We start from the raw sequence: 25,756 nt of genomic DNA, 5'->3' as shown, positions 1-25,756 counted from the left end.
ATCAATTTTCAAACGGCCAGTGAATAATTTATGCGAAAAGTTGACACGCGACGCCGTCATAAAACGCAGCATTCTGCGTAGAAGAAATCAGTATGCTCGCTAAAGCTAATTTCGAACGATCGTTCGGGAACATCGACAGACTTCTTAAGAGTAATCCGGAGGATCAACAATGTCGAAAAGATTCGTCGATCAGCACCAGCAATTTCTCTATTTCAACGACTCCTTTAACGTTCCGAAACAGTCGGTGGACAGAGTTAACGTTGTCAACGTGAAACCCACCGATCCAACAAGTATCTCGAAGAACGCCAAAGCTGTTCCGACGCCTCGAGAAGTTTTAAACGATTTTTTGGGGAGCACTTCCGTGCACGGTTTGCAATACTTCGGAAACATGGGCATAAAGGTCGGAGTTTGCGGGAAAATTTTGTGGACCTGCACCATGATCACCGGATTCATCTGTACGATACCACTTTTGCATATTTAACGTTCCGTGATCGACGGGTAAATGAAGAAGCCAGTTGTTTTGTTTCAGGTCTGGGTCTAATGGTGTTACAATTCTTACGACGTTACAACGATGATCCGACCGAAACTCACATAAAATCGTTTTACAATCCGATATTCGAAGCGCCGTTCCCGGCAGTCACGATCTGCCCGTTTTCGCCGATTCCTTTGCAGAGGCGTTTGGAAATTTTGGACGGGGTCATTCTGCCCAATAACGTAACCAGAGAGCTGGCGATGAGCTTTCTAAAGTTAGTGACGTCTGATAAACATTGTTACGAGAACGAAGCGTGGTACGCACGATTAATGGAATCAAATTCGACGCAGATACGGTCCATTCTTAACGATGCCCTACCCTATAAATACGTACGAAGGCATGGACAAGTTAAAGGAGTTCTTGGAGGCGAACGAGTGGAGCGTGTTGGATTTTTTGAAAATCTTAAAGCCCTGCGAGGATATCGTGGAATCGTGCTGGTGGAGCAGCGAACGCATCGATTGCAAAGAATCCCTCGTGGTGTCGTACAGTTCCTACGGACTCTGCTGCTCGTTTAATTATCTCCTCGAAAAATACGTGGGACGCGAAAAGCAAGTGGATTATTCATTCGCGCGCTGCTCAGAATAATTGCAAGGCGACACGTTCGAAAGAATTTATCGTTAACCTTCGAACGCCGGAAGAGGGTCCATTTCCACACGAACCTAGATTTCGTTATCATAGTTTATTTATGCAAGATCATTTATATTCATTATTATCGTTGTTTTTATCCGCTTTACGGGGGTTAATGGATTGTTATCCCGAAACTGGATACCTTGATTATTTTGAGCAGTTTAATTTTGTAATCGTTGTAATTATTTTAAACACGTTCAGAGGACAGCCCGCGCCGAAACCACTCGTCGCTGCCGATTTCGGTCGAAGGAGTGGCCTGAAACTCTTCATAAAGCAGCAGGTTCTGGTCGACGCAGACGACGGTGAAAACAAATTTGATAAAATGATCACAAACAGCGATGGCGCGATGGTAGGATAAATTTATAGTATATTTGTATGTTTCTCCATTACTTCTTAAAACGTTTGTGTCGATCATCGCGTACATTTGGTCCGATAGAGGTTTTGCAAATGAAATCAACCTTGTTTCCTGAACAGGTGATCGTTCATCACAGCATGGATTTCCCAGGGCTCAACAGCAACGCATACATTATACAGAAGAGCATCGATATGGAGGTGATACGTTTAATCGAATTATCCAACAAATCTGTTACATTATATTTAGTCGTCGATTATTGATATTCAAAATAATCGTCCAAGTTTATACACGCAGATCGGTCGACGTCGTGAAACTAAGTATCGATACGCATTGTGTAAATGTATCCCACAGATCGGTATAGCGCCGGAACTGACCGAGAACCCGGAAGGGCTGTATCATCGTAACAAGAAAAACGAAATCGTTCCCGTGTGCATTTCGGATAGCAAAAACAGCCTGGAATACTTTCCCTCCTATCGATATTTGAATTGCTACGCGAACTGCAGGATCAAAATGATGATCCAGATCTGCGGATGCCTGCCATACATTTTCAGCAACATAGCCACGCACTATCGCATCAACGTAAATAGATCTATCGCCGAATCCATTTCTCCGAGCGACGATTTCGCGTTCACGACACTGGAATCGATAGCATTGCGGGTTAGACGGCTTGATTTGCGTGCAGAAGAACTCGGAAAAGTTAAGTATCGTCAAAGACGTTAAAACGGCGAACGTAAGCTGCAAGTGCGGCACACCGTGCAAGGAGCTGTTTTACAGAGGCTTTCCAAACTCGATGACTCTGATGCAAACCAACGCCTCGTCCAACTAGTGAGTCGATGCATCGAATTTCGATATTCTATCCGCGATAGTCGGAACGGAATTAACTCGGTGGGCATCGAATATTTTGGTTCCTCGAGGCCACATTCCCGGCTGCGAATTTCATCGCGAACTACCTGCTCTCCGTTGCGTCACTGGTCCTCCATTTTAAGGGGCCATTCTACCTTGTAGACACGAAAAATACATGTTTCTTTCTGATTTTTTTTGCGGACTATTAAACAGCGATTAATTCCAGGTTTTGTAGATACATTTATTATATATTTAGCTATATTTACGAATTTTTGCAACGCATAATATCCATTGATTACGCTGTTTTTGTTGATCAACGAACAACAGTTTTTACGAACGGCGCCCGATTGCGTATGCGATATCTTGCGAACAAGTTATCCGAAATCCAAAAACCAACGATATTCTTAATATAGATGAGTGTGGTTATAGCATGAACTAGGATCTTTTCAGAAAAACAAAAAATAACAAAATGGTAGCTATTTTACAAAAAAATACTGAATATTTTCATATATTCGGCTGCTTTTTTGTTAATAAAAGCAATTATCCTAGTTCATGCTATAGAGAAACCAGTTCTAAAGATACTGTATAAATTTCATGATGATATCTTGAATAGTTTTTTTGTTATCACATACGCAGGCTATAACTCCGTTAGTTTTCCGAAATTCAACTTAATATTTGGTAGACATATTTTCGAGACTACATGCTAAAAGAAAATGCAAAAAAAAAATTAAATTTTTTTAATCCCACAAAGTAGAAAGGCCCCTTAATGGAGGTTTACAATCGACGATTTTGTGTTACTGCTCGAAAGTCGAAAACATTAATAAATCTGGTGCAAACTAAAATTATGATACACGGTTTTACAGCAGACACTTATCGACCAACGACGCCGTTTTAAGAGTTTTCATGAAGTCGCAAGTCTTTCAGATCACGGAGACAGTTCCAGCAGCGGACGCAGTATATCTCCTGGGTAACGATCATTTATTTGTTAAGATCTCTATCCTCGTGAAATGTTTCTTCCGCTTTACGTACATTCCCATGGATATGTTTCAGCGTCGATCGGCGGAATTTTCAGCCTGTTCCTTGGCTGCAGTTTCCTAAGCGTCGCGGAGATCTTTTACTTCGGCGGTTTGCTGTGCCGTTCGATTTTCCTGCGCCGGGGCACTGAATCTCCTTCGAAAAGGAAGCGGATTGCCTTCGATAGTCATGTAAACACTCGACCGTATTATTATTGATCGTTAATAAGCGCACATAAAACCCCGTGTATCGCTATTACGGACAAATTGAACGTTTCGCCTTTCTCTTTCTTCGTGTTTTTTTTTAAACGCGTTCTTTTACATCGCACGGGTCAGCGATTCTTTCGAAGCCGATAATTCGATCTACGCGACTCGTTACACAAGTTCGGCCGATCTATTGTGTAACACCTTTGGCATACACGGGAACAGCAAGAATCTGGAGCAATTAGATCTATTTCGAGCGATTACTGGAACACCGCGGGGGCGTTTATATCCACGATGGTAAAAATATTTACCACCGTCGGTTTCCTCTTTGAAGTTACTCCGCGGAAGAGTCGTCCCCGCGACGGGGAAACGTTTCGATCGATCGAAAACTTCCGATTTCTAGAGACAGACCGGCGTAAATTGACATTCGGTTATTCAAATGATTTGACAACAAATTTTAGAAAACCTGTTCGTTTCACAATGAAAATTCCAAGCGGCGTGCACGCCCCGTGCGACACGAAACGCGTCGAACGAGGTCTGCGGATAAAAGGATAGAAAATCGAGCGTTTATCGCACACACGTATCCGAATAACAGGAAACAGTCGCGATACGTCGAAAGCGGTCGATGAACGTATTCTCCGCGGTATTCTATTTATAAGTAAAAAGGTTTTTCGAGATGTACGAAATCGAATAAATTGGTAATCCGATCGTGGATAAATATCAGCGGGTGGTTACGCAACGATCGGTAGGATCCGTCGATCTTGATTTTATGGTTTAACGAAGCGATATATATTCGGATGGAAAGACGATGCCCATAACGTCTATTTTCGGGAGTGCTATCGAAAATACCGATTTAGTTCTCTGTACGTCGACTGTACGGCTGTACACCGTTGAAAAGAGCTGGAAGCACCGGCTATTTTCGACCAAACCCGCCCACGTGTTTCTTACGCATCGTCCATGTACTCGAAATGTTTTCTATCCGCGGGCGAAGTCGGTGTCTCCGTTTCTTTTTAACCGCAGGCTTTAAATTACACCGGGACGAACGCATTTTCTCTATGTTTACGCACACGCGCGAAACGTTCGCTCGATGCAGGCGTAGCGCAACATTCACGAAATGTTTCTGCTTCTCTTTGATCGTCGTGCGTTCGCTCGTTCAATGTTTCGCCCCCATTTTCCGATAGAATCGCATTCTCTTTACCGATTCCGTTCGAAACGAAGCTGTTCCTTCCGATTACCGTGGCCGCGGAATATAGAAAATTGCACGGGAGGAGCGCGAACGAGTTCGAAGATCATCGGGAACGTGGAAACTCGAACGAAGCGCGCTCGTTTCGTTCATTTTCGATCTTTTCGATGGAAACGCGTGGAAAGTGACGCGGAGAACGTTAAATCCATGAAAGAAAGTACCGATACGTGGTATGGCCCCGAGTGATCGTAGATCGATCAAAGATAACAGGCTGATGGCGTGTTGCTTTCCTGCCCCTCGCTTCACTCCTGAAATCAACAACAGTGACTGTGTTTTACGACGATATCGTATCACAGAAATTGCTTTTGTCGCGGAGATTTCAACGATCGCGACGATAAGACGCAACCGTTAAAACTGGCTGCACATCGAAGCACAGATGACAGGCATAATGACACAGCGAACCACAGAATTTTGTGTAAACAATGCGAACGGTTGACTTGTTGCAATGTGCAATTATTTCGCATTTACCCTTTGCGAATTGTCAGTACGTGTAAACTAGACAAGGAAATGGGTTAACGGTGTCCTGCGTTGTCTAGCTTCATCTGCACTCCAATGTCCAGCTAACTCAAGGGTTGACGATCGTCCACGAGCGAAACAGTATCGAATCGTAAACTCACCATGCCCCCGGGGGGGGAGGAGGAGGAATGTATTCTGAAGTTAAAACAGTCCCGCATACAATAACCAAAGGCAAATCAGCAGAAGTATGAGTATGAAGTACGTGATAAGGATGTTCTTCGTTTCGTGGGCCGGCTGTGGCATTTTTCAGTGTTCACTGGGTGATTCACGACACTAGGGAGAATAAAAAGCATTCTCGAGACTCGAAAAACATCTCAAAGCAATATTCTTTCCATTTGCGGACGCTACTTACGGAGTAATATCGGTCGCCGTCGATACGATCTTTGTCTCGAAGCTACGAATTCGTTAACGAAGCCCGGCAATCGGGGGTTTTTTTTTAAACGATCACACGACGGATTCGGATCGAACCGGAGGAGGAACAACTACCACGCCACTTTGCGCTCGATCTTCGACTGGATCACTCAACGTAGGATCCGCAATGATCCCGAAATTCCTCCAGGAACCGTGATTAAATCCCCCACCAGTTCAGCGGCGGACATCGCGTTGCACCTTCCTTTGTAACTTCTGCTCCAGGATTGGTAGCTCGGGTCCCACCACTGGTGGGAAACCAACGAGTTCTGACACCTCGGGTTATATTAAGCGCCGCGAATATATCGGATACGGCTTCGATGGAAAAAGCTCCGTGTCGATCCGCGATCGTCGTCCGTGCAAGGGTGGCTCGCGGATTCAAGGTCCTCCGAATGCCACCTCTTGGTAACAGCCTCGAAACTTTCAAATATCGAATGCTTCTACTCTTTAGATGATAATTAAATTGTTATTCGAGCGATCCAAAACGCCACGAGAGCACTCGTCGTAAATAGAAAATTCGATCGATCCGTCGAACGTCTAAAAGTCCTTCGATTTGATCGATGCCCGGCTATTCTGGTCGACAAAACTCGGTCGGCGAAGTTTAACGTTTGATTAGGCTATAGTGTTGCTCTTAAGTTAGGCTCTAATGTTATTCATCATTTCTAAGCCTTCGTCTAATTTTAACGTGTAACATGGACAATGTAACCGGACAACTTGACGTTGCGTAACGTTTCGCGATGGCACCGTGACTTTAACGCCTGCAGTTAGGACTCGCCAGTTCCTCGATACCATTGACCCTTTGCACTCCTCTGGCGCCGCTACGGCACACAACAATTCAATTCAAGTTTTATTTGTGGCAAGTTTATGGTCGTCGGTAGCTCGTGTTAAAAAGAATTCTCGGAATTCGAAGGGTTAAATAGTAAACTATAATATCGCGAGCAACGCATCACCGTGTTATTTATTTACAAAGGAATAGCAATTTTGCTTAAAATCACACACGCGAACGTTATATAAAATATTTCTTTATTCGATTCGTAGCCTAATTACAAAGACGACACTCGACCGGTAACTTACAGTACGCGTTACAGCTAGATTATAATGTTTTGTACATGTTGCTAGTATAGGTACGTAGATATGGCGTGTAATAAGACTGACAAAGTATGACTCGAGGGGTCATCCAGCGGAAATTAAAAATAAGATCCGCGCAGAGACCTTTCGACCTCTGTCTATTCTGGGAGTTTTGGCACAAAGATTTTAAAAATAAAAGAAGCAGCGACAGAAGGAAAAGACTTTATCCACGGAGCGCGGTATCTGCTAGACTAGCGACTGCTTCGAAGTTTCTTGCGATTAACGTTTATTACTTTATTCTACGCTTTTCTTAATGACTCGACCCGTTGATTAACTAGCTATAAGTACAATGGAGAGGTAAAGGGGAATTACGTGGATGCTTAACTCTATTTAATGTACACGACGATTCTAGCGATTCTGTGTTTTTTTATCACGCCAATGAAAATCCGAGTACGTCCTCCAGCGAATAGCCGAACAGCCTCAAGTCGAGTTTGTACAAGTTTGCTAATTTTCGAAGCTGTTTGTACGTAAGAGTGGAATAATACTTTTCCAGTTTGCTCGCGGTTGGCTCGCTGTTCGGCGGCTTGGCTGGAAAGCTGTAAAAAAGAACAGTAAAGTACGTATGTACATTCGTGGATTCGAACACCGACAAAGACTTTCGCGTACTCACGCGACCGAGTCAACGCCCATCCGCTCCAAAACCTCCGTGGCATCCTCGACCAAACTTTCGTATTTGCTGACGAGATTGTAGTTAACTAAACACGGTTGACACAACTGGTATATTGGTTTCCAGTGCTCGTTCTGTGTTCTGTTGAACGTGTCGTCCGTGATGAACTCGACGAATTCCCTGAACGTAACGTCATCGCCATTTTTCAACGACTCTTCCGTCGCGTTGCGTCTATATCTCTGTTAACAAATATATCAAAATTACTGTGCTACGTTTTTCCCGTGAAATAGGACAATAAGTTTCGTCAGAACTGCGATAAGGTTCCAGGAATAACAAATTGAGATTACTTGATATGATCGATAGTTTCGAAGATACTCGAGTGGGTAGATTTAAACGTATTCCGTGTATTAACATTGCGTTAGAGTAGGAGATAGGCGTTCCATCCTCTGGTAAAAGCAACTATAATTATAAAATTAAGAGTAAGATTCGAAGAGTACCTTGATGATCTTCTTCCCAAAGCGAGCCTGAAAGTACATCGAGCTCTTCTTGTGTTTCGCCTCCAACTTATTCCTGTACGCCGACAACAGCCTTTCCAAAGGATGTCTGACGACGATCAGTTTGTCGTAAGTCGCCAGCATTCGTTCGATCTCGGGCAAGGAATAGTTGCTCAGCCTTTGAAACGTGCCTGGGGAGTGAGCTTGGTCGGCTGGTATGTCCAACGGATCGCTACTTGGCCACTTTCCAGTGGCTACCATCAGAACACGTTTCCAGTTCGTGCAAGCAACCTGCTCGACGGAACCAACGATTCAAAGAAACATACTGAAAATCTATTCACGCTATCGTGCGTCCAAGTTCAAATGTTGCTAAAGGCTTTGTGCTATCTGCTGCAAACGGTACAGGCAGTCTATGATTCGACATAGTTGAGAAAAACTGTAGATCCTCCTTCGCGTATATTCAAAAAAACAGAAGAAAATTTAAAGATGGATCAATAGAGAATTATCTTGCTTTAGAATTGCGTTCTCTAGAAATTGACTTGGATCAGGTGTAAAGTATCCAACATTTGAACTGTCGACGCAACAAGTCTGATATTTCTTGGCAGCATACCTTGGGAACGTAACAGTAGAGTAGCTCGTGCTGTTCGTCCACGAGGATGTTTCTAAAGGATTCCGGGTCCGAGATTTCGTTCTGTGATTCGTCACCGAGAATTTCTTCGCAATTGTACTGCAATCTCTCCTGACGTTCCACCAAGGCCGATCTTGCCAGAGCATTCGGTCCTGTCCACGAATACAGAAAACTCTCCGTCTCGAAATATCGTCTCGTCTCACCGCTCGTCAAGGTACGCTCTCCTGCTACACTCGCGTTCGCGATAGAACTTGAAATGTTCAGGATAAATAGAACTGTCCCCCAAACACGGCATCCTGTCATCGTCCTTCCCGTCCACACTGGACATTGAGTTACTTTCTTGGTCCAATGCGATTATTTACGGAACGTTCCTGCGGAGATCAAACAGAACGATCGCTTAGGTAAATTTCGAGTCGGCGACGAAACGAACGACGTTTCGCGAGTCGATTTCGTTTGGTTGAGAAACACGAGCTACCAAGAGAGGTTTCCAATTAGACGTTATTAGTGTCAATTCGTCCAACTGTCGAAGAATTTCAGTTGCATCAATTCGCGGTTGGATAAAAAATTCTCGGATCAATTAGTCGTTTTCAAATCATCCGGGTCTATAAGTATAGATTCCGTCCTGTTTACTGCGCTTTACAGATCCAATTTACCGGATTACTACCTCGTTTAATAATCGTCAGTCGATCCTAGTCCCTATCGCGACTGTAATTTGGCTCCAGTTTGTTTAAAACACAAATGAAAATGTAATTAAAGTTAAATAAATTATATGTTTGACGTATCTTTAGATTAATAAATTAAATTACATTTTAAGACGAATACAGAAATATCGTGATTATTAGAACATCGATGAGCGTTTTATGTCGTCCAACGGAAGCGAGGAGGTGCAACAATCAGGTCGAGCGACTCCGTTTCGTGCTCTGTTCCAATTGAAGTCCTTTAAAGCCGGTTCTGAATGGCCAGTATACGGTACGTTTGACATCTAGATATGTAGAGCAAGCTTTTCCTTTAATAAGCGCTTAGCAGACGATGTCCGATTCGGTCGGTTTATGGTAAATAAGATCCGAGAAATCATCGAGTCGCGTTTATCGAATGATAAACAGTTGTTTTTGACATTTTATTTCGACCACGATCTTTGTAAAATATCATAAAACACAGTATATGTATTACTACGGTCATTGTTACTCTATTTGGAACGAATGAAAACATGAAAGTCGTATGTTACAATAATTTGAAACGCATCGTTGCTTTGCAATCGTTGAAAATTCTGTGTTCCATTTCGTAATTACATACGTTTGCAACGCCTCGGCAGGAATCGAATTTAACGCTGACTCTTGACACTTGTTGCTCGCTGGTTGATTATCTTTATCAAAAATTCGATTCGAAACAACGATATTCCATTCAGGCAGTCGCATGATCGATCGTGGAACGTACTCGTAAGCCGACCTTGCGCGAACACTAATGAATGGACAACGCGCGTCTCGTTAACGCATTCTATTGCAACTTCTTCGAAGAAAAGTTGACCGAGTCGAGCGCCCGTCCGACACAAATAACCTTTGTTCACCGGTATCAGTGCCTAATCACCTTGTCGCAGATAGTACAACGAGCGGACGAAAGCTGTGGCATTCGTATGATCGAATAAATTTCTCGTTTCGTTGCATAATGCCATTGAAATTTCGTGCTCGTTGCACAACTTGTTCCTCGCCTTGAATATCGACGATGGAACCCGTCCGTGAACGAGCGCGAACCACGGAGACCGGTGTCGTGGTAAAAAAAAAAGAAGCAGGAAAGGCTCACCTGTTACGAACGAAAACGTCGAATCGTAGACTGTCAAAATGTACGTGGCATGGTTGCTCGACTATGATCTCCAAATACGCGTTATTTAATGGCACGACACTCGCCGAAAAGCTTGTAAGGATCCTGTGAGCGTGCGGCTCGGTGGGAGAATGGCCCGGATAAATGGTCCCCCCCTGGAGGATCGACCTCCTTCGAGCGAAGTGCCCTCGACCGAAAAAAAACGTCGATTCCGTTTGATTCGTCGATCACATCGGGCGAGCAGAAAGGGTCTACCTCGGTGAAAAAATACACTGGAAACGTCGGTGGCACGGTGGCGGACGCGCGTAGTAAACGAGTCGAACGGAGGAACCCGATGGCCAGCCGGCTATTGCCTTGTCTCGGAGACCTTCTGACATAAGAATGGAACGTGGTGCCAGTTTTTAGAAGTGAAAGAAGCTGCGCGCGCCTCCGACATTTCATCTTCGTTTCTTCGCCAACAACATCGTCGATCTTCCTTCCTCGACCGTTCCCGCTTTCAAGTTATTCGCCGGTTTATCAAATACATTCAAAGGTTGGCAGCTGTGAAATCATCCGACAGGTACAACCGAACGTTCTCTATTATTTCTTCTTTCGCAAATATTCGTAACGTTAGATCTACGTGCATAGATCGCGCCGTGTTTCCATCGAAACGCGGTTTTCTTTCAATCGGAATGTGCATCGGGTTCGTTGCATAAATCGTAAAACGTAAATTGTTGGCAAATAATATTTACGAGTTCTGTAACTTTTTCAAATTGACGGATTATCGCTACGTTTCTGGAAATCCTGCAGGTAAGCGCGAACGTTAACATCGAATCGATCCAATTTGTCGTATCTGGTTGTATTTTGAGTTTAATCATTTTCAAAGTAGCATGATATGCGCAACTTTGTCATAGTGTTTTGTGCAATATTGAATGCAGCGCATAAAGCGTCACGAGACGTAATGGATTAGAAAAACGTGAGCAATATTCAAATGTAAATTTATTTAAATATGTTGCCTCGCACGGTGGAACCGATTTTTCCAATTACTTCGTAACTACAAACACGTGTCATGTTATAACAATGGAGGAATCATATTTAATGTACACGTTTTGCCCTCTAAATTCACCTTTCCTTTACTCTGCTCATAGCCGGCTCCAAGTCTTGATCACGCTTCGAAACAGTATTTATCTGGAATATTATTGCCAATGTCCTCGAATTAAAAAAAAAAAAAGAAGTAGCAACGAGTAAAACCCTGCGCGTCCAATTAGCGAGGAAGAGTAGACAATCTCGTCTCATGCTTTCTGCATAAAGGCCGTTGTTCGAAACACCTGTTTTGCGGCTTGTATGGTATCTAGAGAAAGTGCCTTCGATCGTCATTCGCGCCGTTCCCGTGGATAGCTTTAGTCTTGTTTTGGCCTTCGTCGGCTGTTCATCCTTCGAAAACGAACGACGACGACGAGTCCATCGGTGGAAATCGAGCAACCTGGAAAATTAAGAGGGAACGAAGATAAACGGGCTCCGTATACGTATCTCCTATCGAGATATACCTAATGCAAGCTTGAACGACTAAGCTTTCGTATTTGTAAGAGATACGAAAGCTTTTCCAAATACTTAGGTAACACCACACTTTCACGCATTCGACATATGGCGTTGTCAGATAAAAATCCGACGATAATACGTTGTTTAATCATTCCCTTTCGAAGGGGTTTCAAATGTTTCTAACGACAAAATGTAAATGTTAATCTCGATAGTATTTTGTAGTTTACTCGTAAGATACGAGAAGGGGAGAACGACGTGCACAGTGAGAAAATTATCCAACGATTCATTATCATACTAAGTTTCCTTGTTTGTGACATAATCGTGCGCACAGTTGACCATGTACTGTCTAAACAGATAACCATACTTATGAGATAACAGTGTGCAATCATCATTGAATTGCGGTTTGTGTTCAAGGAAAACGATGTTGTTACAAATTGCGTTTTGGCTACTGATCGGTTTGCTCTTGTCGTGGCTACTTGTAAATTATGTCAGCAAAGTCGTTGGCGCCTTGTGGGAAGTTTTCATGCCGATAATCGATACCAAACCGATCAATCTGCGGTCGAAGTTCGGCGAATGGGCAGGTGAGTTAGAACAAACGTATGTCCCTCTTGGATTTATCTCCATTAAAAATGTCGTTGGAATTTTAGTCGTGACGGGATCCACCGACGGTATCGGTAAAGCTTACGCGAAAGAGCTAGCCGCCAGGAACTTGAATCTGGTGCTGATCAGCCGAACCTTGGAAAAGTTAGAGAAAACCAGAGAAGAGATTTTGCAAGATAATCCGGGGATCGAGGTAAAGATCATCGTGGCGGACTTTAGTAAAGGAAAAGAGATCTTCGAGAAGTTAGCGGAACAACTGAAAGACATACCGATCGGAATCTTAGGTGATTAAAAAATTATTAAGCATATACTTTTTAAAGAATGTCTCATAAATTTCGAAGTTACGTTCATATTTTATGAAGTGTCTCGTATGAACGAACAAACTGATTATTTATCGATGCACGGACATATTCTAGTGAACAATGTCGGAGTACAATATACCTACCCCATGTACCTCGGAGAAGTCCCGGAGAACGAACTGTGGGACATTATCAACATAAACATCGGGGCAACCACGTTAATGACGCGATTAGTAATCGGGCAAATGCAGAAACGTGGAAAAGGTGCGATCGTGAACATTTCGTCCGGTTCGGAGCTACAACCATTACCATTGATGACCGTATACGCTGCGACGAAAGTTTACATTAACAGCTTCTCCGAAGCCATTAGGGCCGAGTACTCGAGATTCGGAGTAACAGTACAACACTTGACGCCATTCTTCGTGAACACGAAGATGAACGCGTTTAGCGACAGGCTACAGGTGAAGTCGATAGAACGATACACGATGAATTTGTATCGTAACTTGTTATTATCGTTACAGGTGTCCACTATTTTTGTACCGAATGCAACTACCTACGCCAAAAACGCGATCGCCACGCTTGGAAAAGTGGACACCAGTACGGGCTATTGGATCCATGGAATACAAAAGATTCTCACGATAATTCTGCCGACGCAAATCAGGACGAAAGTTGGACTATTTATAAATCAGAGTTTCAGGCAGGATTACTTTAAGCAAAAGAGAACAAGCTAGATTTATTTAGATTTCTATCCGTTATCGACGGATCAATATTGTATCCAGTTGTTAATTTAATGAAGTTAATAAAATTTGTATAATTCATAATTATTAACACTCCACATGGAACTAAATAAGGGAACAAAGATCGGTATTTTCAATAATAGTGCACCAAATGCACCGATGGGTCTGGTAAAAAAAATCATCTGTATAAAACTTTTCTCTATAATATTTTTCTATCGTCGCTTCCAACGAAATTACAATCTAGCTCAATTACTAAAATTACCCTGAATGTACACACACGCGTGAACTCTCACGAAACATTTTCTCTTTTATAAAGTAGAACACATTTCGCGGTACTTACGTATTTCAACTTTCACGATGTCTGCGCAGAAGATCCATGAAAACGGTTCGTACTGAGCACCCTTGCGTACGCATTCGCAGGTCACGTGACCCGAGTGGTCAAATTCTCGAACGGGCGTTCATTCTTCACCCATGCATCGCAAGAGGAAGACGTTCGAATTTTTTATACACTTCACACCACGGGCAAGATGAGTCAGTAGTCCAACGAGCGGTTTGCACACGCAAGTGTGCCTACACAACAAGCCACCCATGGAGTAAGTAATATTTATTACCTCAAAAACTACTGTAATATGGTCTAACGTTTAAGTGGTTACACGGTATCGGGTCTGCCATTTTGTGAACCATCTTGCCATGACTAACGCTAACGTTATAATGACGCTCTAACCGGACGATAGATTCCTTAATGCCATATGTTATAATTCTACAATTATATATCCCTCTCAAAAATTCACTAACAGAGTAATCAAATTTGATGGTGCGGTTGAAAAATTTTACCAAACCATACAGTTTAGTGTTGCGTCATAAGAACGTAATTCGTCGGTGTTCTCATATTTTGCAACATTATTACAATTACGAAGCATTTTAAAGTTACATAATACATAACTGATAGATGACTTATGTATTTTGTTCACTCATAAATTTTTAAGCGACCCATTTGGTTTACAATCTCTAGCTTGTGAATTCATATAAATAATAAATTTTTCTTTTGTTTCCTTGATTTCTATCCAGTATTTAAATCACGAAATTAAAAGTTTGTGTTATTAAGAAACATGTACTTGTTTACTTTGCTTAAGAATGTAATTTTGTTGTATCGCAAGTATTTATTAACATTATATTTAATATTTTCAGGGCCAATATGGCGCTCACTCCGAGCTACGTCGTACAGACGACACAAATTTCCTTTCATCATTTTTTAATACCTCTTGGTCGATCCTACACCGACGATGCCATCGAGTCAGGGCCAAGAGATGTGGTCATGGAAGTTCGAGCCAGTCTCCCCTAAGGGGGCATCGTCATCCGATGTAGAAGACGATTGGCTCTTATTTGATGATAAATCTGTAGAGCCTACTAAAAATGTTGTTAAACCAATATACGATGATCATCCCACCCGTGCACAAGTTGCTACAAAACTTTTAGAAGAACTAAATGAATGGATTAAAGAAGGTAAGTTCTTGTACAGCGATTTTATTAATAGTAACTGAAAATAAAAAGAGTCTATGTCTTGATGAGCGTTTGGTGATGGATATAGAATTTGATAACTTGGTGTTTCTATCATTAATATGTTTTATATATCATTATTATCATGCATTAAATCTAATTCTTATGTAAATCTATCTTGTAGTGCAATCTGCTGTATTTCAAGTTCGACATTGATGCAAAAGTTGCTCAATATGGAAAACAATTATAAATTGTACCTCAATTTTTGTATAATTGTTAAACACCAAGCTATAATGTACGCATATCCATCTACAAGCAGAGAAAGAATAAATGGATACCTCTGTGACAATAATTGTTTAACAAATTAATAGAATTGGTACACTTCTGAAATTATCGTGAACAGTCGTTTAATACCGTGATTTCGATATACAGAGGTTTCCAGAAATATATGTAAATATATATCCTTTATATCTTAACTTTCAAGCTATGGATGATTAAAAATGAGCAAGTCACTAATAACATTCTTTGTCGATGCATAGGAATCATAAGAAAGTATTCTTTTTTTATGAAACAACGTTTAGAAACTAGTGCACGACGGTGCTCTGGCATATTTCCTTTGTTAAGGCAAGGTGGACCCGATGCATAGTCTCCTGACCATAATCCACTAGATTTTTACAGGATCAGCTTGTGCAAAATTCGATATTAAAGCACATGGTGGACGCTATACATTTTCTTTAGTTATCCGTAACTTAAAAAGCAAGATATACTCTTCAAGTGTTTAAACGTATTTCTGAAACACTGTATATATTATGAAATATCAGTCTGTGCGTAAGAGTAGGTGAATATTTACAGCACGCTCCTCGATATGCATGCATCTATTAAATCAGCGTCCCGAGGTTTTCAAAACTCCATGTCTGAAAAGGATAGAAACTAACGGTAACGTTTTATCCGACTACATTCTCAATATTCCTATCGCTTTCATTCTTCTCGCTTCCTCCAGTATGTGGCTCATTTTTCTTTCTTTTTTTTCTGGAAAAGAGAGTGGGACAAACTGGTTGGTTAACCTCTATATAAACGGCTTTGGTTGAAGGCCGATAGGGGAGTGACGTGTACTTAATAGCTGTCGGAGTAGGGGCGACAGAGGGGAAAGTCCAAAGATAAGCAGGAGTGGTCTCGCAGTATTGCAAACTGATCGTACGATTCCGTCGATTAGTCTTCGTCACAAGTCGACTTTCTGACGATACTTAATCATTTGTCGGGTGTAATGCACTTTGTTATTGTTTTAAATCTGTAAATATTTCCGTCGGGTTCGTTTTGCCGTGCCAGCGAGGGAATTACGTCTCTTCGAGTGATAAAATCTGTCTCATTCTTGACTTACGTACTAGTCGACGACCGTGCCAGTGATCTTAATACCAGAAAATCGAATAATCCAATTGCTATATGGTGAATTGTATATTGTACCGTATCGTTATTTTCAACGGACTATAAACATCGTTTAAACAAGTTTTATCGGTTTCGTTCGGAAGAGAATTTTTGTCGTAACATACGTTAGTACATTCGCACGTGTTCTTAGAATCTATTCCGACAGATAGCGGAACTTAAAAACTCGAACGTTCGCTGAGACAAAATCTGAAATTGTTTTGTACGACGGATACTATCCGTATATGGTGATCTTCAATTGATCGCGTTGGATGACGATCGATAAAAAGTGATTGGTGAAGTGCGTAATATCCATGAGCATCTAATTTAAATTAACCCGCGAGATAAAATTCTAATATAGACCAGTAGTACTTAAACGATACTGGCATCTTTAAAAGTGATCCAAGAAAAAGACGCCTCTCGATGCCCGAGCGTGCTAATGTTGTATGATAGCATGCAGTTCGCATATCGTTACACGTGGAACCGAGAAATCATTGTTAATTCCCAAAAACTGGTAAAAAGACGTTGAATTGGGACTACTCGTGTCCCTGTAGGTGGACTTGGTTACTTCGCATCGAAAAAAATATACATCGTACCGTGCATCAAGAACAATTTTTCAATCTATATTCTTCCCTTCTCCTTTTTCTTTTTTTAATAAGGGTTCACGCGAAAACACTCGCACGTGATAATGGCTGCTACATGCTTTAGTGGTACGTTTCCTTTCGCTAACTCAATCTCCTCTCTCTTTCCAGCATTCGCCTCGATAGAAAAATATCTTTATTACGCATATCAAAGCAGTGTTGCCACATTGTTTGCATTATCGTGCAGCAGAATTGGATCGAATCATCTCTAAAAGAAATTGTTATCGAATTATTTTGTCAAATTTCGCGCGAATAATAGTTCTCGTGCAGTACGTAATGCAGAATGGTTTATACGTACAATGACGTATTTATCATCTTTGATTCCATTTATAACGCGCATCTAATTTAAAAAAGAACACTTGTAATAAGCAATTCGATTTGTCGAATCGCTTGTTATTTGGAACAATTTTCTACAGAGTAATCAAAGAGTATGCTGAAAGGATCGGTTACTGAAATGTGTATAGAGATCACAGCCATAGTTTGTACAGCTGCAAAAACAAGAAATTGAATCTACCGGTTAAAAATATTTGTTTAATGCATTAACAATTACTTGTTAGTTTTTACAATTAGTCTTGTTTAATGATAACATTGTACTTATATAAATTCTTATTGTTAAAAAAAAAAAAAAAAAAATGCCTTATCTAACCTCGTGCCCTCTGCATTTAAATGAAGATAACTGCACATTTCATATAAAGTCTGATCAAAGTTTCGTAAAGAAATAGGTTAGAAGTACATTACCAAATTTGAAATTTTATTCGTAGTAATATATACGTATCAGTGTACGAAGCTTTATTTTCAGCGACGAAAATAAATATTAATATATAACGAAAGAAATAAAAAAACTTACAAGATTCTGGCTTTTGATAACTTCCTGTACATTTTTACTGAAAAGTTTCCTTGTTTACAATTCAGTGAATAAATTTACAGGTTTAAGTTGTAAACTAAAATTATGTATCTTTTTTTATTCACTCGCCAGATAAAAAATTAGCTTTTATTCTGGAATAAATCCTTATGTCTCTAAGATCAAATTATGTTGCAAATAACATATCATACCAGTATTGATTGCAGTAAATGTATTGGTAGCCAAAGAAATTGCAAATCAAGAACTTGTTTTTCTAGTTAAACTAGTAATGTCCATGAAATTATATATACATCAATGTACCACTCCTACTTATTGTTCATGCAAGACAAGTAAAAGTACTGTTAACTGTTAAGTTTACATTAACAAAATGTACAAAACAATTTTAATATTGTTTTTATTTTAGTATTTATATTATGATATTTTAAATTATAAATTTTAACGAATTAAACTATATTTTCTTCAATAAAAAAAGGAAATAAATAATATTCTAAAAGAACCATCAAAAAGTATGTTTGTTAATATATATAAATATATTTTATTATCAGAATCAGATATGATAATATCATTGTTTTTTGTTTGTTTGATATAAAATTCGTATGCAGTTGATTATCAAATGAAGCAGAATACAAAGCATTAATTTTGTCTATTATTTAGTTTTAAAACTGAATAAGGTGATCTCTATCTATAGTAAATATTATTTTATTTTATTACAGAGCCTTTTTCAGACTGGTTAGAGGAAAAAATTGAGCTGCCCATTTTTGAGGAATTGCCAGTGTCTGAAAGTGGACAACTTAAATCAACGTCATACAATGAAGTTACTAAAATTCCCCAGCAAGATCACACACAAACTCTGTTGCAAGAGTTTGAAACAGTTCTCGAAGATGTGGAAGCTTGCCATCAAATAGTCCCTACATCGAGTTCTACGCTTACACCCCCCCAATCGCCTCCACCACATAAACCATTAAGCGTGGATACCCAACTACTTGTTACTTTACAACCTATACAACCATTGTATTCTAATCATCAATCCACATATGATGTGGTAGTTTTTGAGGAAAAATCGTATATTAATGAAGTACCTGTACAGTGGAACACAAAAAATATATCATTGGATCCATTAAATGCGGATGTTGCACATGACTTAGCTGTAGTGGATGAATATGTACGTTTACATACTGAAGATATTCCACCATCTAGTCCGTGTACAAGCTCTGGCGGTAGTTACACTTCATCGGAAGATTCTGTGGACGATCCAGATTGGATATTGAAATCCGGTAGGAAATCTACCAGAAATCGTCAGAAACCTTACTCCCGCCCGTCTGTAGAAGATAAAAAAGTCCGTAAAAAGGAACAAAACAAAAATGCAGCAACGCGTTATAGGCAAAAGAAAAAACAAGAAATAAAAGAGATATTGGGCGAAGAACGTGAACTTGCGGATCATAATGAAAAATTAAAGAATCAAGCGAAAGATTTGCAACGAGAAATTGGATATTTAAAGGGCTTGATGAGAGACTTATTTAGAGCCAAGGGTCTGATCAAATAATCCGTGTATCGAATACAGTTATGTTTAATCATGTTTAATAAATTTATTAGCCATATTTTTTGACACTAACTATTTTACAATGGTACTAATAACGTATTGTATTACATAGACTTAGATTATTGATTGTTATTCCTTATTTTTTAACTAGCCAAGTATTTGAACGTAAATCTAAAATCTATCACAGCTTCTTAGTAGGACTACAGAACCATCATCGTGTAATCCATAAAATATGCACCATTTACCAATTTATCGACGATTTGTTAAGATTAGCAAGAAAGATACATTAAATGACGAGAGAATTTATTAAGTATACAGTCCCATGAAACTCGATCGAGTGGAAACTTGCTGTTACTGAGAATTCTGCGGGTGATTTAATGCATTTTAATAATGCGAATCTTTCCATTCCAAACAATTCTAACCCAATCAAGTTATGAATTTTCTTACAAAACATATTGTATCAGAAAAATAATAAATGGGTTATTATGTAATAAACATTGACATTACTGTCAGAAATATTCCTCCTGTATTTTATTTCCTAAAAATATTAACCAAAATGCGTCTCGTAGGAATAACTCGAAGAATGTGAAAGCGTACGTTTCAAACGAACCAATAATTCTATCATTAATATGGATATTAACTGAAATGAATAAATGCAACATTAAAATGATGAAGATCGAATTTTATAAAGTTGTTAGATACAAACGTTTCGTTAACTTTTTACTATTAGCTATTTAATTTATAACAATTATTTTAACTTTATAATAGGATAAAAATAAGTTCCTGAAATATTCTTTGCCAAAAAAAAGTTAAGTAAAGCTATTTCATGTACGCTGAAAATATTTTTTAAGTAATAGAGACAAACCAAATTCTTATAATTTATCGTTTAACCATTTTCATTTATCCACACTGCATGTGTATCCAGTACATTAAGCCGAAGTGAGAAAACAGTATTTATTACGAAAATAAAATGAAGTTTACAAATATATTCTAAATAAACATAATGTCAGGTAAAACTTATAAAGCCTACCAAAGTTATAAAAAATTACATTATTAAAGGATTTTCATAGAAATCATAAAAATAATGTAAAATTTATATGCACAACAGTTTTACAGAAATTCTAATTACCTCGTGCTCGTGTTTAAAAAAATTTCTAAACAAGTAATACCAATTTCATTACACGCATACTAATTGCATAAGTTGGATAAAACATAATAGGAAGCTATCGTATTTGCAACATATTACAACGAGTTACCGAACGAATATGGACGTAATCGTAATGTGAGGAAATCATGACAAAACAGGATACCTGTAACGTTAATTACATATAGATCATTCTATTATTAATTCGATAACGTACAACTAGTTAATAACAAATGACTCGCTATGTTAATCTTCTATTACAGCTTTTAATCCGTTACATTTTTATTTTATACGATATACGAATTAAAGACTCCTGTGCGTAATTGCATCAAAACAGATACCAATATTTATATGTAACATTGTATGCATAGTCTAAGGACAAGTTGCGTGTATATACTATATGCATATGTGTGTATATACATAAATATGCGAACATCAGTACCTCTATTTACACCCAATTATAATCAATAATACTAGATCGACGAATACCCACGCAAAGACTTGCATGTTTTACACGATTTATTTAATTTTTTTATTCACCAATTTACTATAAAGGAACGATCGTGTACCTTGATTAGAAACTGTTTATTCACGTATGCGTACACATATGTATGTATGTACAAAACAACGAAAGAACGTTTTCATAACAACGCTAAATGGTGTAAATTTATGAACATATATGCCTTTTTGTCCTCAGGAATAATGAAATACTCTATGAAGCAAAACGTATAACTTATTTGAAGTTGAGTGGTCTGCAATATATTTTGTAATTACCTAATTTTACTCATTATGCTTTATAACATACTGCTCTTTCACTATCAGTGGCCTACATTCTATTATGAAGCCGAAAAATTGAATTTCTTAACCCTTTGAGAATGCATATCGGGATGGTTTCCAACAACATAGCTTTACCGATTTTGTACACACGTCGAGAATTTATTGACTCGATCGTCGTAATAAATCAACAAGAATAATACTTGCGTGTAACAGTTCATTGAATTAAAATTAAATTTATACATTGGAATAAAGTTGCTTTTAGATACACGTCGTTTTCCTATCTACTCCAAAACCGTCTCGTTCCAATTAACGCCCATCCTCTAAAACGTCCGCCCGCAGGATTAAATCAAGAAATCGTATTTTTAATAAGTATATTATTAATATTAAATATATTAAATATGTATTAATAATAGAATTTACAGATATCCTAAGTTTGAAATTTTTCACAAATATGGTAGAGTTCACGTACCACTTAATTATTCATATTATATCTATGATAATGTACATGTAATATACATGTAATTAATTCTGCAATCTAAACAGAGGAGCACTCATAAATAATATGTTACGAAAAAGATATGCAATGCGATCGAGAGTTAATAATCTGCCAATAAAACTGTACCTTAGCTATGCTGTATTCAAAACAGACGTGCATATAGATATACATTGCTCGCTTATTAATTTATACTTATACGTGTCTACTCACAGAATTTTTATTTTAGACGTACAACAAACAAATATTAAAAATACACGAATATAATGTTGAGTATTGTTAAAGTCTGATACAAATTTGTAGAAAGCAAATCACGTATTTATAAAAAAAAAAATCTTGAAGTAAACTATTATTTGGTACATAATTTACAAAAAAAAAAGAAATCAATATACTTCTGGATATGGCAGTACATCCAATGTAAATATAAATTTTCTGGAATGTTATAAACAAGATTCATGAGTATTTATGATTTAGTGTATTAAACTCGTTTAAATGTAAGTGTTATTAATGGTATCGGTAAAAAAAACACATTGCTATCTTTCAAAATCTATCTTATAACTGTTAAAGTGCAATTAAATATTAAGTAGCTTTCGGTAAATGTTGTAAGTTTCTTAATTAAAAATAACCACACTATATATATATATATATATATAAATACGTGGAGATATTTCATTTGCTCAAAGATTTGCAAGTAATACGTTAACAGTCAAAATAACTTCCGATTACAAATAACATTCTTAAATAATACAAACTAGAATGCTACTCCTTTATCACGAGGATTTTACGGAATCTTATGTGAGTCATAGATGTTACATTTCTCGCATTCCCTCTATTACAGCGATACGATGCTCCAGATTCAATGTATATCTATATAAGTCACCAATTGCGTTCATATATTGAATAATGTAATTTAACTGCTTATCATACTGAAGAGAAATTACAGGAATATTGAGAAACCTTTTAAAGTGCCTATGTTGTAGTATCACCTTCCTCTTGTTCAAGTCTGGATGAACCACATACACGACATTTACAGCAAACAATACAAGGTGCAGCCAATAAAAGTAATGGTGATGCAACAAGTAAAAGTAACCCAAATCCAGCAAAAATTCCAATGACCTGTGTTCTGTGCCAAATAACCGATGCACGCGAGTGACCCAATTTATTTTTACATGGTCCTTTGTCATAATGTCGCAATAAGAAGTCGTCCTATAATATTTGAAGAATCGTAAAATAAAAAATTTTTAATAAATAAACGGATTAATATTGTTACCATACTGAATGAACATACTTACATCTAAAGAAGCTAAACAGTACCAACAAAACACATGTTTACATCTTTTGCACATCATTTGAGCACATCCTTCATCCTTTTCAATAGGTACAGAGCACATAGGACAGCATTTGATATGATCGCCATCAAATGGTATACCTAATGAGAGGTCGGAACAAGGGCCACTGTGCCAAGACTCTCGGCATATAGAACAGAAATCTGTAGAGCAATTAGGACAATGAACAGGTCCAATAGCAGTTCCACTTGATCCAGTAGCATTTATCGAACATATTGTTTCACAACCTGCACGCGGACACCAAGCACGTGCTTTGTCCATAGACACATCTATAGATTATACATAAAATTATTATATCTGGCCATCAGAACGTATACGTCAATAAGTTAAAACATGTATCGAGCTTTACACACCTCTATTCAATCGAAATTTATGATGCTTTTCCATAAGTTCAGAACTAACGAGACTTGTTATTTCTTTTATGGAAAGTATTGCTCCATGTTCACATTGCGCATCGGGACAACTAATTTCGTATGCACCTTCTTCGATCTCAAACTCAACATATGCTTTCATACACTACAACATTAAAATAGATATAATATTCATCCCTATAAGTGCCTAGAAGATATACCAAAAACAAGATTACACATACATCTTTACAATAGGAACAACCACAGCCTTCTATTTTAAATGTTTTGGAAAGAGAGGTATCGATAAGACACAGTTTACAAAGTATCCGTCCAAGTGTTTGCTGAGAACCAGCAGGGACAAAATTCCCTGCAGCTAAACTATAGCGTGAACTGGACGCCAATGATAACAAACTGGAACATCGAGAACAAACTCGACTGCGATTTATGGGTCTGCCTTCCAACGCAGAAGTACTTAATCCCACTGCAGTTTCACATTTTCTTAATACTCCCGGGCCTACACTCAGCCAGCTACTACCACGGGCTTCCAAACTTGCGCTACTTTCAGGTCTAAGCAAGGGTGTATCTATTCCCTTCCCTAATGCGGTCCTTTCTGTCAAAGAAAGATTTACAACGCTTGCTTCTTTGCGCAACAAAGGCAATCTGACCCCATTAAGTTTATTGGACTTGTCAACTTTCTTTTGATTGGTAGCAATTTTAGTAGATGGATTTACAGATGTCACAGAGCTGGTGGCAGTACCCATATCCATTAGTGGAGCTCGTCGTACGACGAGCGAATGTAGGCTGGGCATCCCCTATTTATCAATGTAGATTTCACTACCAATTGCGGACAAGAACTGTGCTTAATGACTTTTTCTAGACAGTTTGCAGCAGCACTTGCCATAAGGCAAAATATGTATATAAATCATTAAAATTAAAAATGTTACACCCATAAAATGATTTGATAGTGCATATTTCAACCTGCTCATACTGGCATAACTTCACAATGCTTGTCACATTTCATTTTCTTCTTTATAATTCTCATGGTTCTTCTTCATGTAGTTTCAAGGTAATTAGAAAGAAGATCGATTCTTACTAAATAGAAACGATACTATACGTTCGCAGAACAGTTGCATTTTAATACAAATCTGCTGACGTTCAAAATTCTTTACTTAATCTCAGAAATAGTATGATTCGCGACAGTTAACCAACGAAATAAAATAATAGCAAAGTAACAATACACAAACTCTGCTAGCGAAACGTCCGGAAAGTATTACTATGCTCAAACAATATTTATGTTGTGCTTGTCAGTTCAAAATATATTGCAAAGGTAAGAAAATTGCTACGCAATATTTCACAGATATCCATTATTCGAGAGAACACGCATCGACGACACTTTAAACATTGTTCTATTTGCATATTCTTTGATATTATAATTTTTTAATAATTTCACGAACTATTCATGTTCTGTGTCACAAAGTACAGCAAACAGTATACACAAATTACCGACTAACTACTTCCGCCCCCACTTGCTTACACTTTTTCTTAGAATATCGAAAAAAAAGATTATCACTGCGTCTGTACTGTGATATCTTTACAGAAATTGCAATTGGTTTTGTGTTTGACATAATATTATATCCTTCCGACTCGCTTTACGCATACGAAAAATGCAGCGGGCAGTGACAAAATATTATGACAAACCTAAAATAATAATTCTTTTAAACTAGTATTCATACGCTAGTAAATTTTTGATATAGCGTTTCTGGTTGAATTTCTCATCCCAGTAAAAACAACCATAAGTAGTACCCCAATTTGTTAAAATATTTACTGGTTATTTTTTACTGATATAATTTAAATTATTGCTACGAGCGAATGTAACGAATTTGAAGACGATATAATAGGTTTTTAATCTGTTCATAGTACTTGATTTGTTTTTGTTGATAATTTAATATTGCATATCGTGCTTCGCAAATTCACCAATGTAATTTTAATAATTATATTTATGCAAGTGTTCAAACAGATAAATGGAATTTAAACGATGTTTCTACCGAATAAAATCCGAGAATAATTTAAAGTATCTCACCAATCCATGTTTCATGTTCGCTTTGCACATTGTGATTTGT

At 38.4% G+C, this 25,756-nt stretch overlaps 5 protein-coding genes across 8 annotated transcripts; 3 read left to right on the top strand and 2 right to left on the bottom strand.

The window, feature by feature from the left end:
* The first annotated feature begins 18 nt into the window (after positions 1–18).
* On the top strand, positions 19–12,739 carry LOC122403073 (sodium channel protein Nach-like). The gene is given in 11 exon segments (XM_043406372.1): positions 19–476; positions 479–746; positions 823–1,080; positions 1,361–1,508; positions 1,634–1,711; positions 1,866–2,093; positions 2,164–2,339; positions 3,221–3,324; positions 3,408–3,562; positions 12,346–12,512; positions 12,579–12,739. Coding segments are annotated over 11 exon segments (1,920 nt in total). The 5' UTR covers positions 19–169; the 3' UTR covers positions 12,610–12,739.
* On the bottom strand, positions 3,607–10,913 carry LOC122403090 (carbohydrate sulfotransferase 11-like). Of its 2 annotated transcripts, XM_043406415.1 has the most exons (7): positions 10,396–10,913; positions 8,581–8,969; positions 7,974–8,261; positions 7,480–7,715; positions 5,686–7,405; positions 5,435–5,606; positions 3,607–5,065 (listed from the first exon to the last, which is right to left on the bottom strand). In XM_043406415.1, the coding sequence occupies exons 2-5, from the start codon at positions 8,899–8,901 to the stop codon at positions 7,240–7,242; spliced, it is 1,011 nt and encodes a 336-aa protein (XP_043262350.1). In that variant the 5' UTR covers positions 8,902–8,969; positions 10,396–10,913; the 3' UTR covers positions 3,607–5,065; positions 5,435–5,606; positions 5,686–7,239. The 2 variants fall into 2 exon arrangements, with proteins under 2 accessions (XP_043262350.1, XP_043262341.1); XM_043406406.1 differs by having other exon boundaries at positions 3,607–5,606.
* Positions 12,740–12,979: 240 nt separating the features above from the next.
* LOC122400703 (inactive hydroxysteroid dehydrogenase-like protein 1) lies at positions 12,980–13,561 on the top strand. The gene is made up of 2 exons (XM_043402289.1): positions 12,980–13,291; positions 13,352–13,561. The coding sequence occupies exons 1-2, from the start codon at positions 12,980–12,982 to the stop codon at positions 13,559–13,561; spliced, it is 522 nt and encodes a 173-aa protein (XP_043258224.1).
* Positions 13,562–14,003: 442 nt separating this feature from the next.
* On the top strand, positions 14,004–20,044 carry LOC122403079 (activating transcription factor of chaperone). Of its 2 annotated transcripts, XM_043406385.1 has the most exons (3): positions 14,004–14,160; positions 14,756–15,070; positions 18,700–20,044. In XM_043406385.1, the coding sequence occupies exons 2-3, from the start codon at positions 14,851–14,853 to the stop codon at positions 19,527–19,529; spliced, it is 1,050 nt and encodes a 349-aa protein (XP_043262320.1). In that variant the 5' UTR covers positions 14,004–14,160; positions 14,756–14,850; the 3' UTR covers positions 19,530–20,044. The 2 variants fall into 2 exon arrangements, with proteins under 2 accessions (XP_043262320.1, XP_043262330.1); XM_043406395.1 differs by lacking the exons at positions 14,004–14,160; positions 14,756–15,070 and adding an exon at positions 16,285–17,193.
* Positions 20,045–22,603: 2,559 nt separating this feature from the next.
* LOC122401334 (probable E3 ubiquitin-protein ligase RNF144A) lies at positions 22,604–25,751 on the bottom strand. Of its 2 annotated transcripts, XM_043403423.1 has the most exons (6): positions 25,717–25,751; positions 23,879–24,448; positions 23,640–23,802; positions 23,233–23,555; positions 22,898–23,146; positions 22,604–22,807 (listed from the first exon to the last, which is right to left on the bottom strand). In XM_043403423.1, the coding sequence occupies exons 1-5, from the start codon at positions 25,744–25,746 to the stop codon at positions 22,910–22,912; spliced, it is 1,323 nt and encodes a 440-aa protein (XP_043259358.1). In that variant the 5' UTR covers positions 25,747–25,751; the 3' UTR covers positions 22,604–22,807; positions 22,898–22,909. The 2 variants fall into 2 exon arrangements, with proteins under 2 accessions (XP_043259358.1, XP_043259349.1); XM_043403414.1 differs by having other exon boundaries at positions 22,604–23,146.
* Positions 25,752–25,756: the final 5 nt, after the last annotated feature.

This window comes from Colletes gigas, unplaced genomic scaffold (assembly GCF_013123115.1).
Source record: "Colletes gigas isolate AHSC1104 unplaced genomic scaffold, ASM1312311v1 Colletes_gigas_Sc00002, whole genome shotgun sequence".
In the NCBI taxonomy this organism is placed as follows: Eukaryota; Metazoa; Arthropoda; class Insecta; order Hymenoptera; family Colletidae; genus Colletes; species Colletes gigas.
The sequence above is the reverse complement of the archived record's forward strand: the minus strand, read 5'-3'. Positions and strand labels throughout refer to the sequence as shown.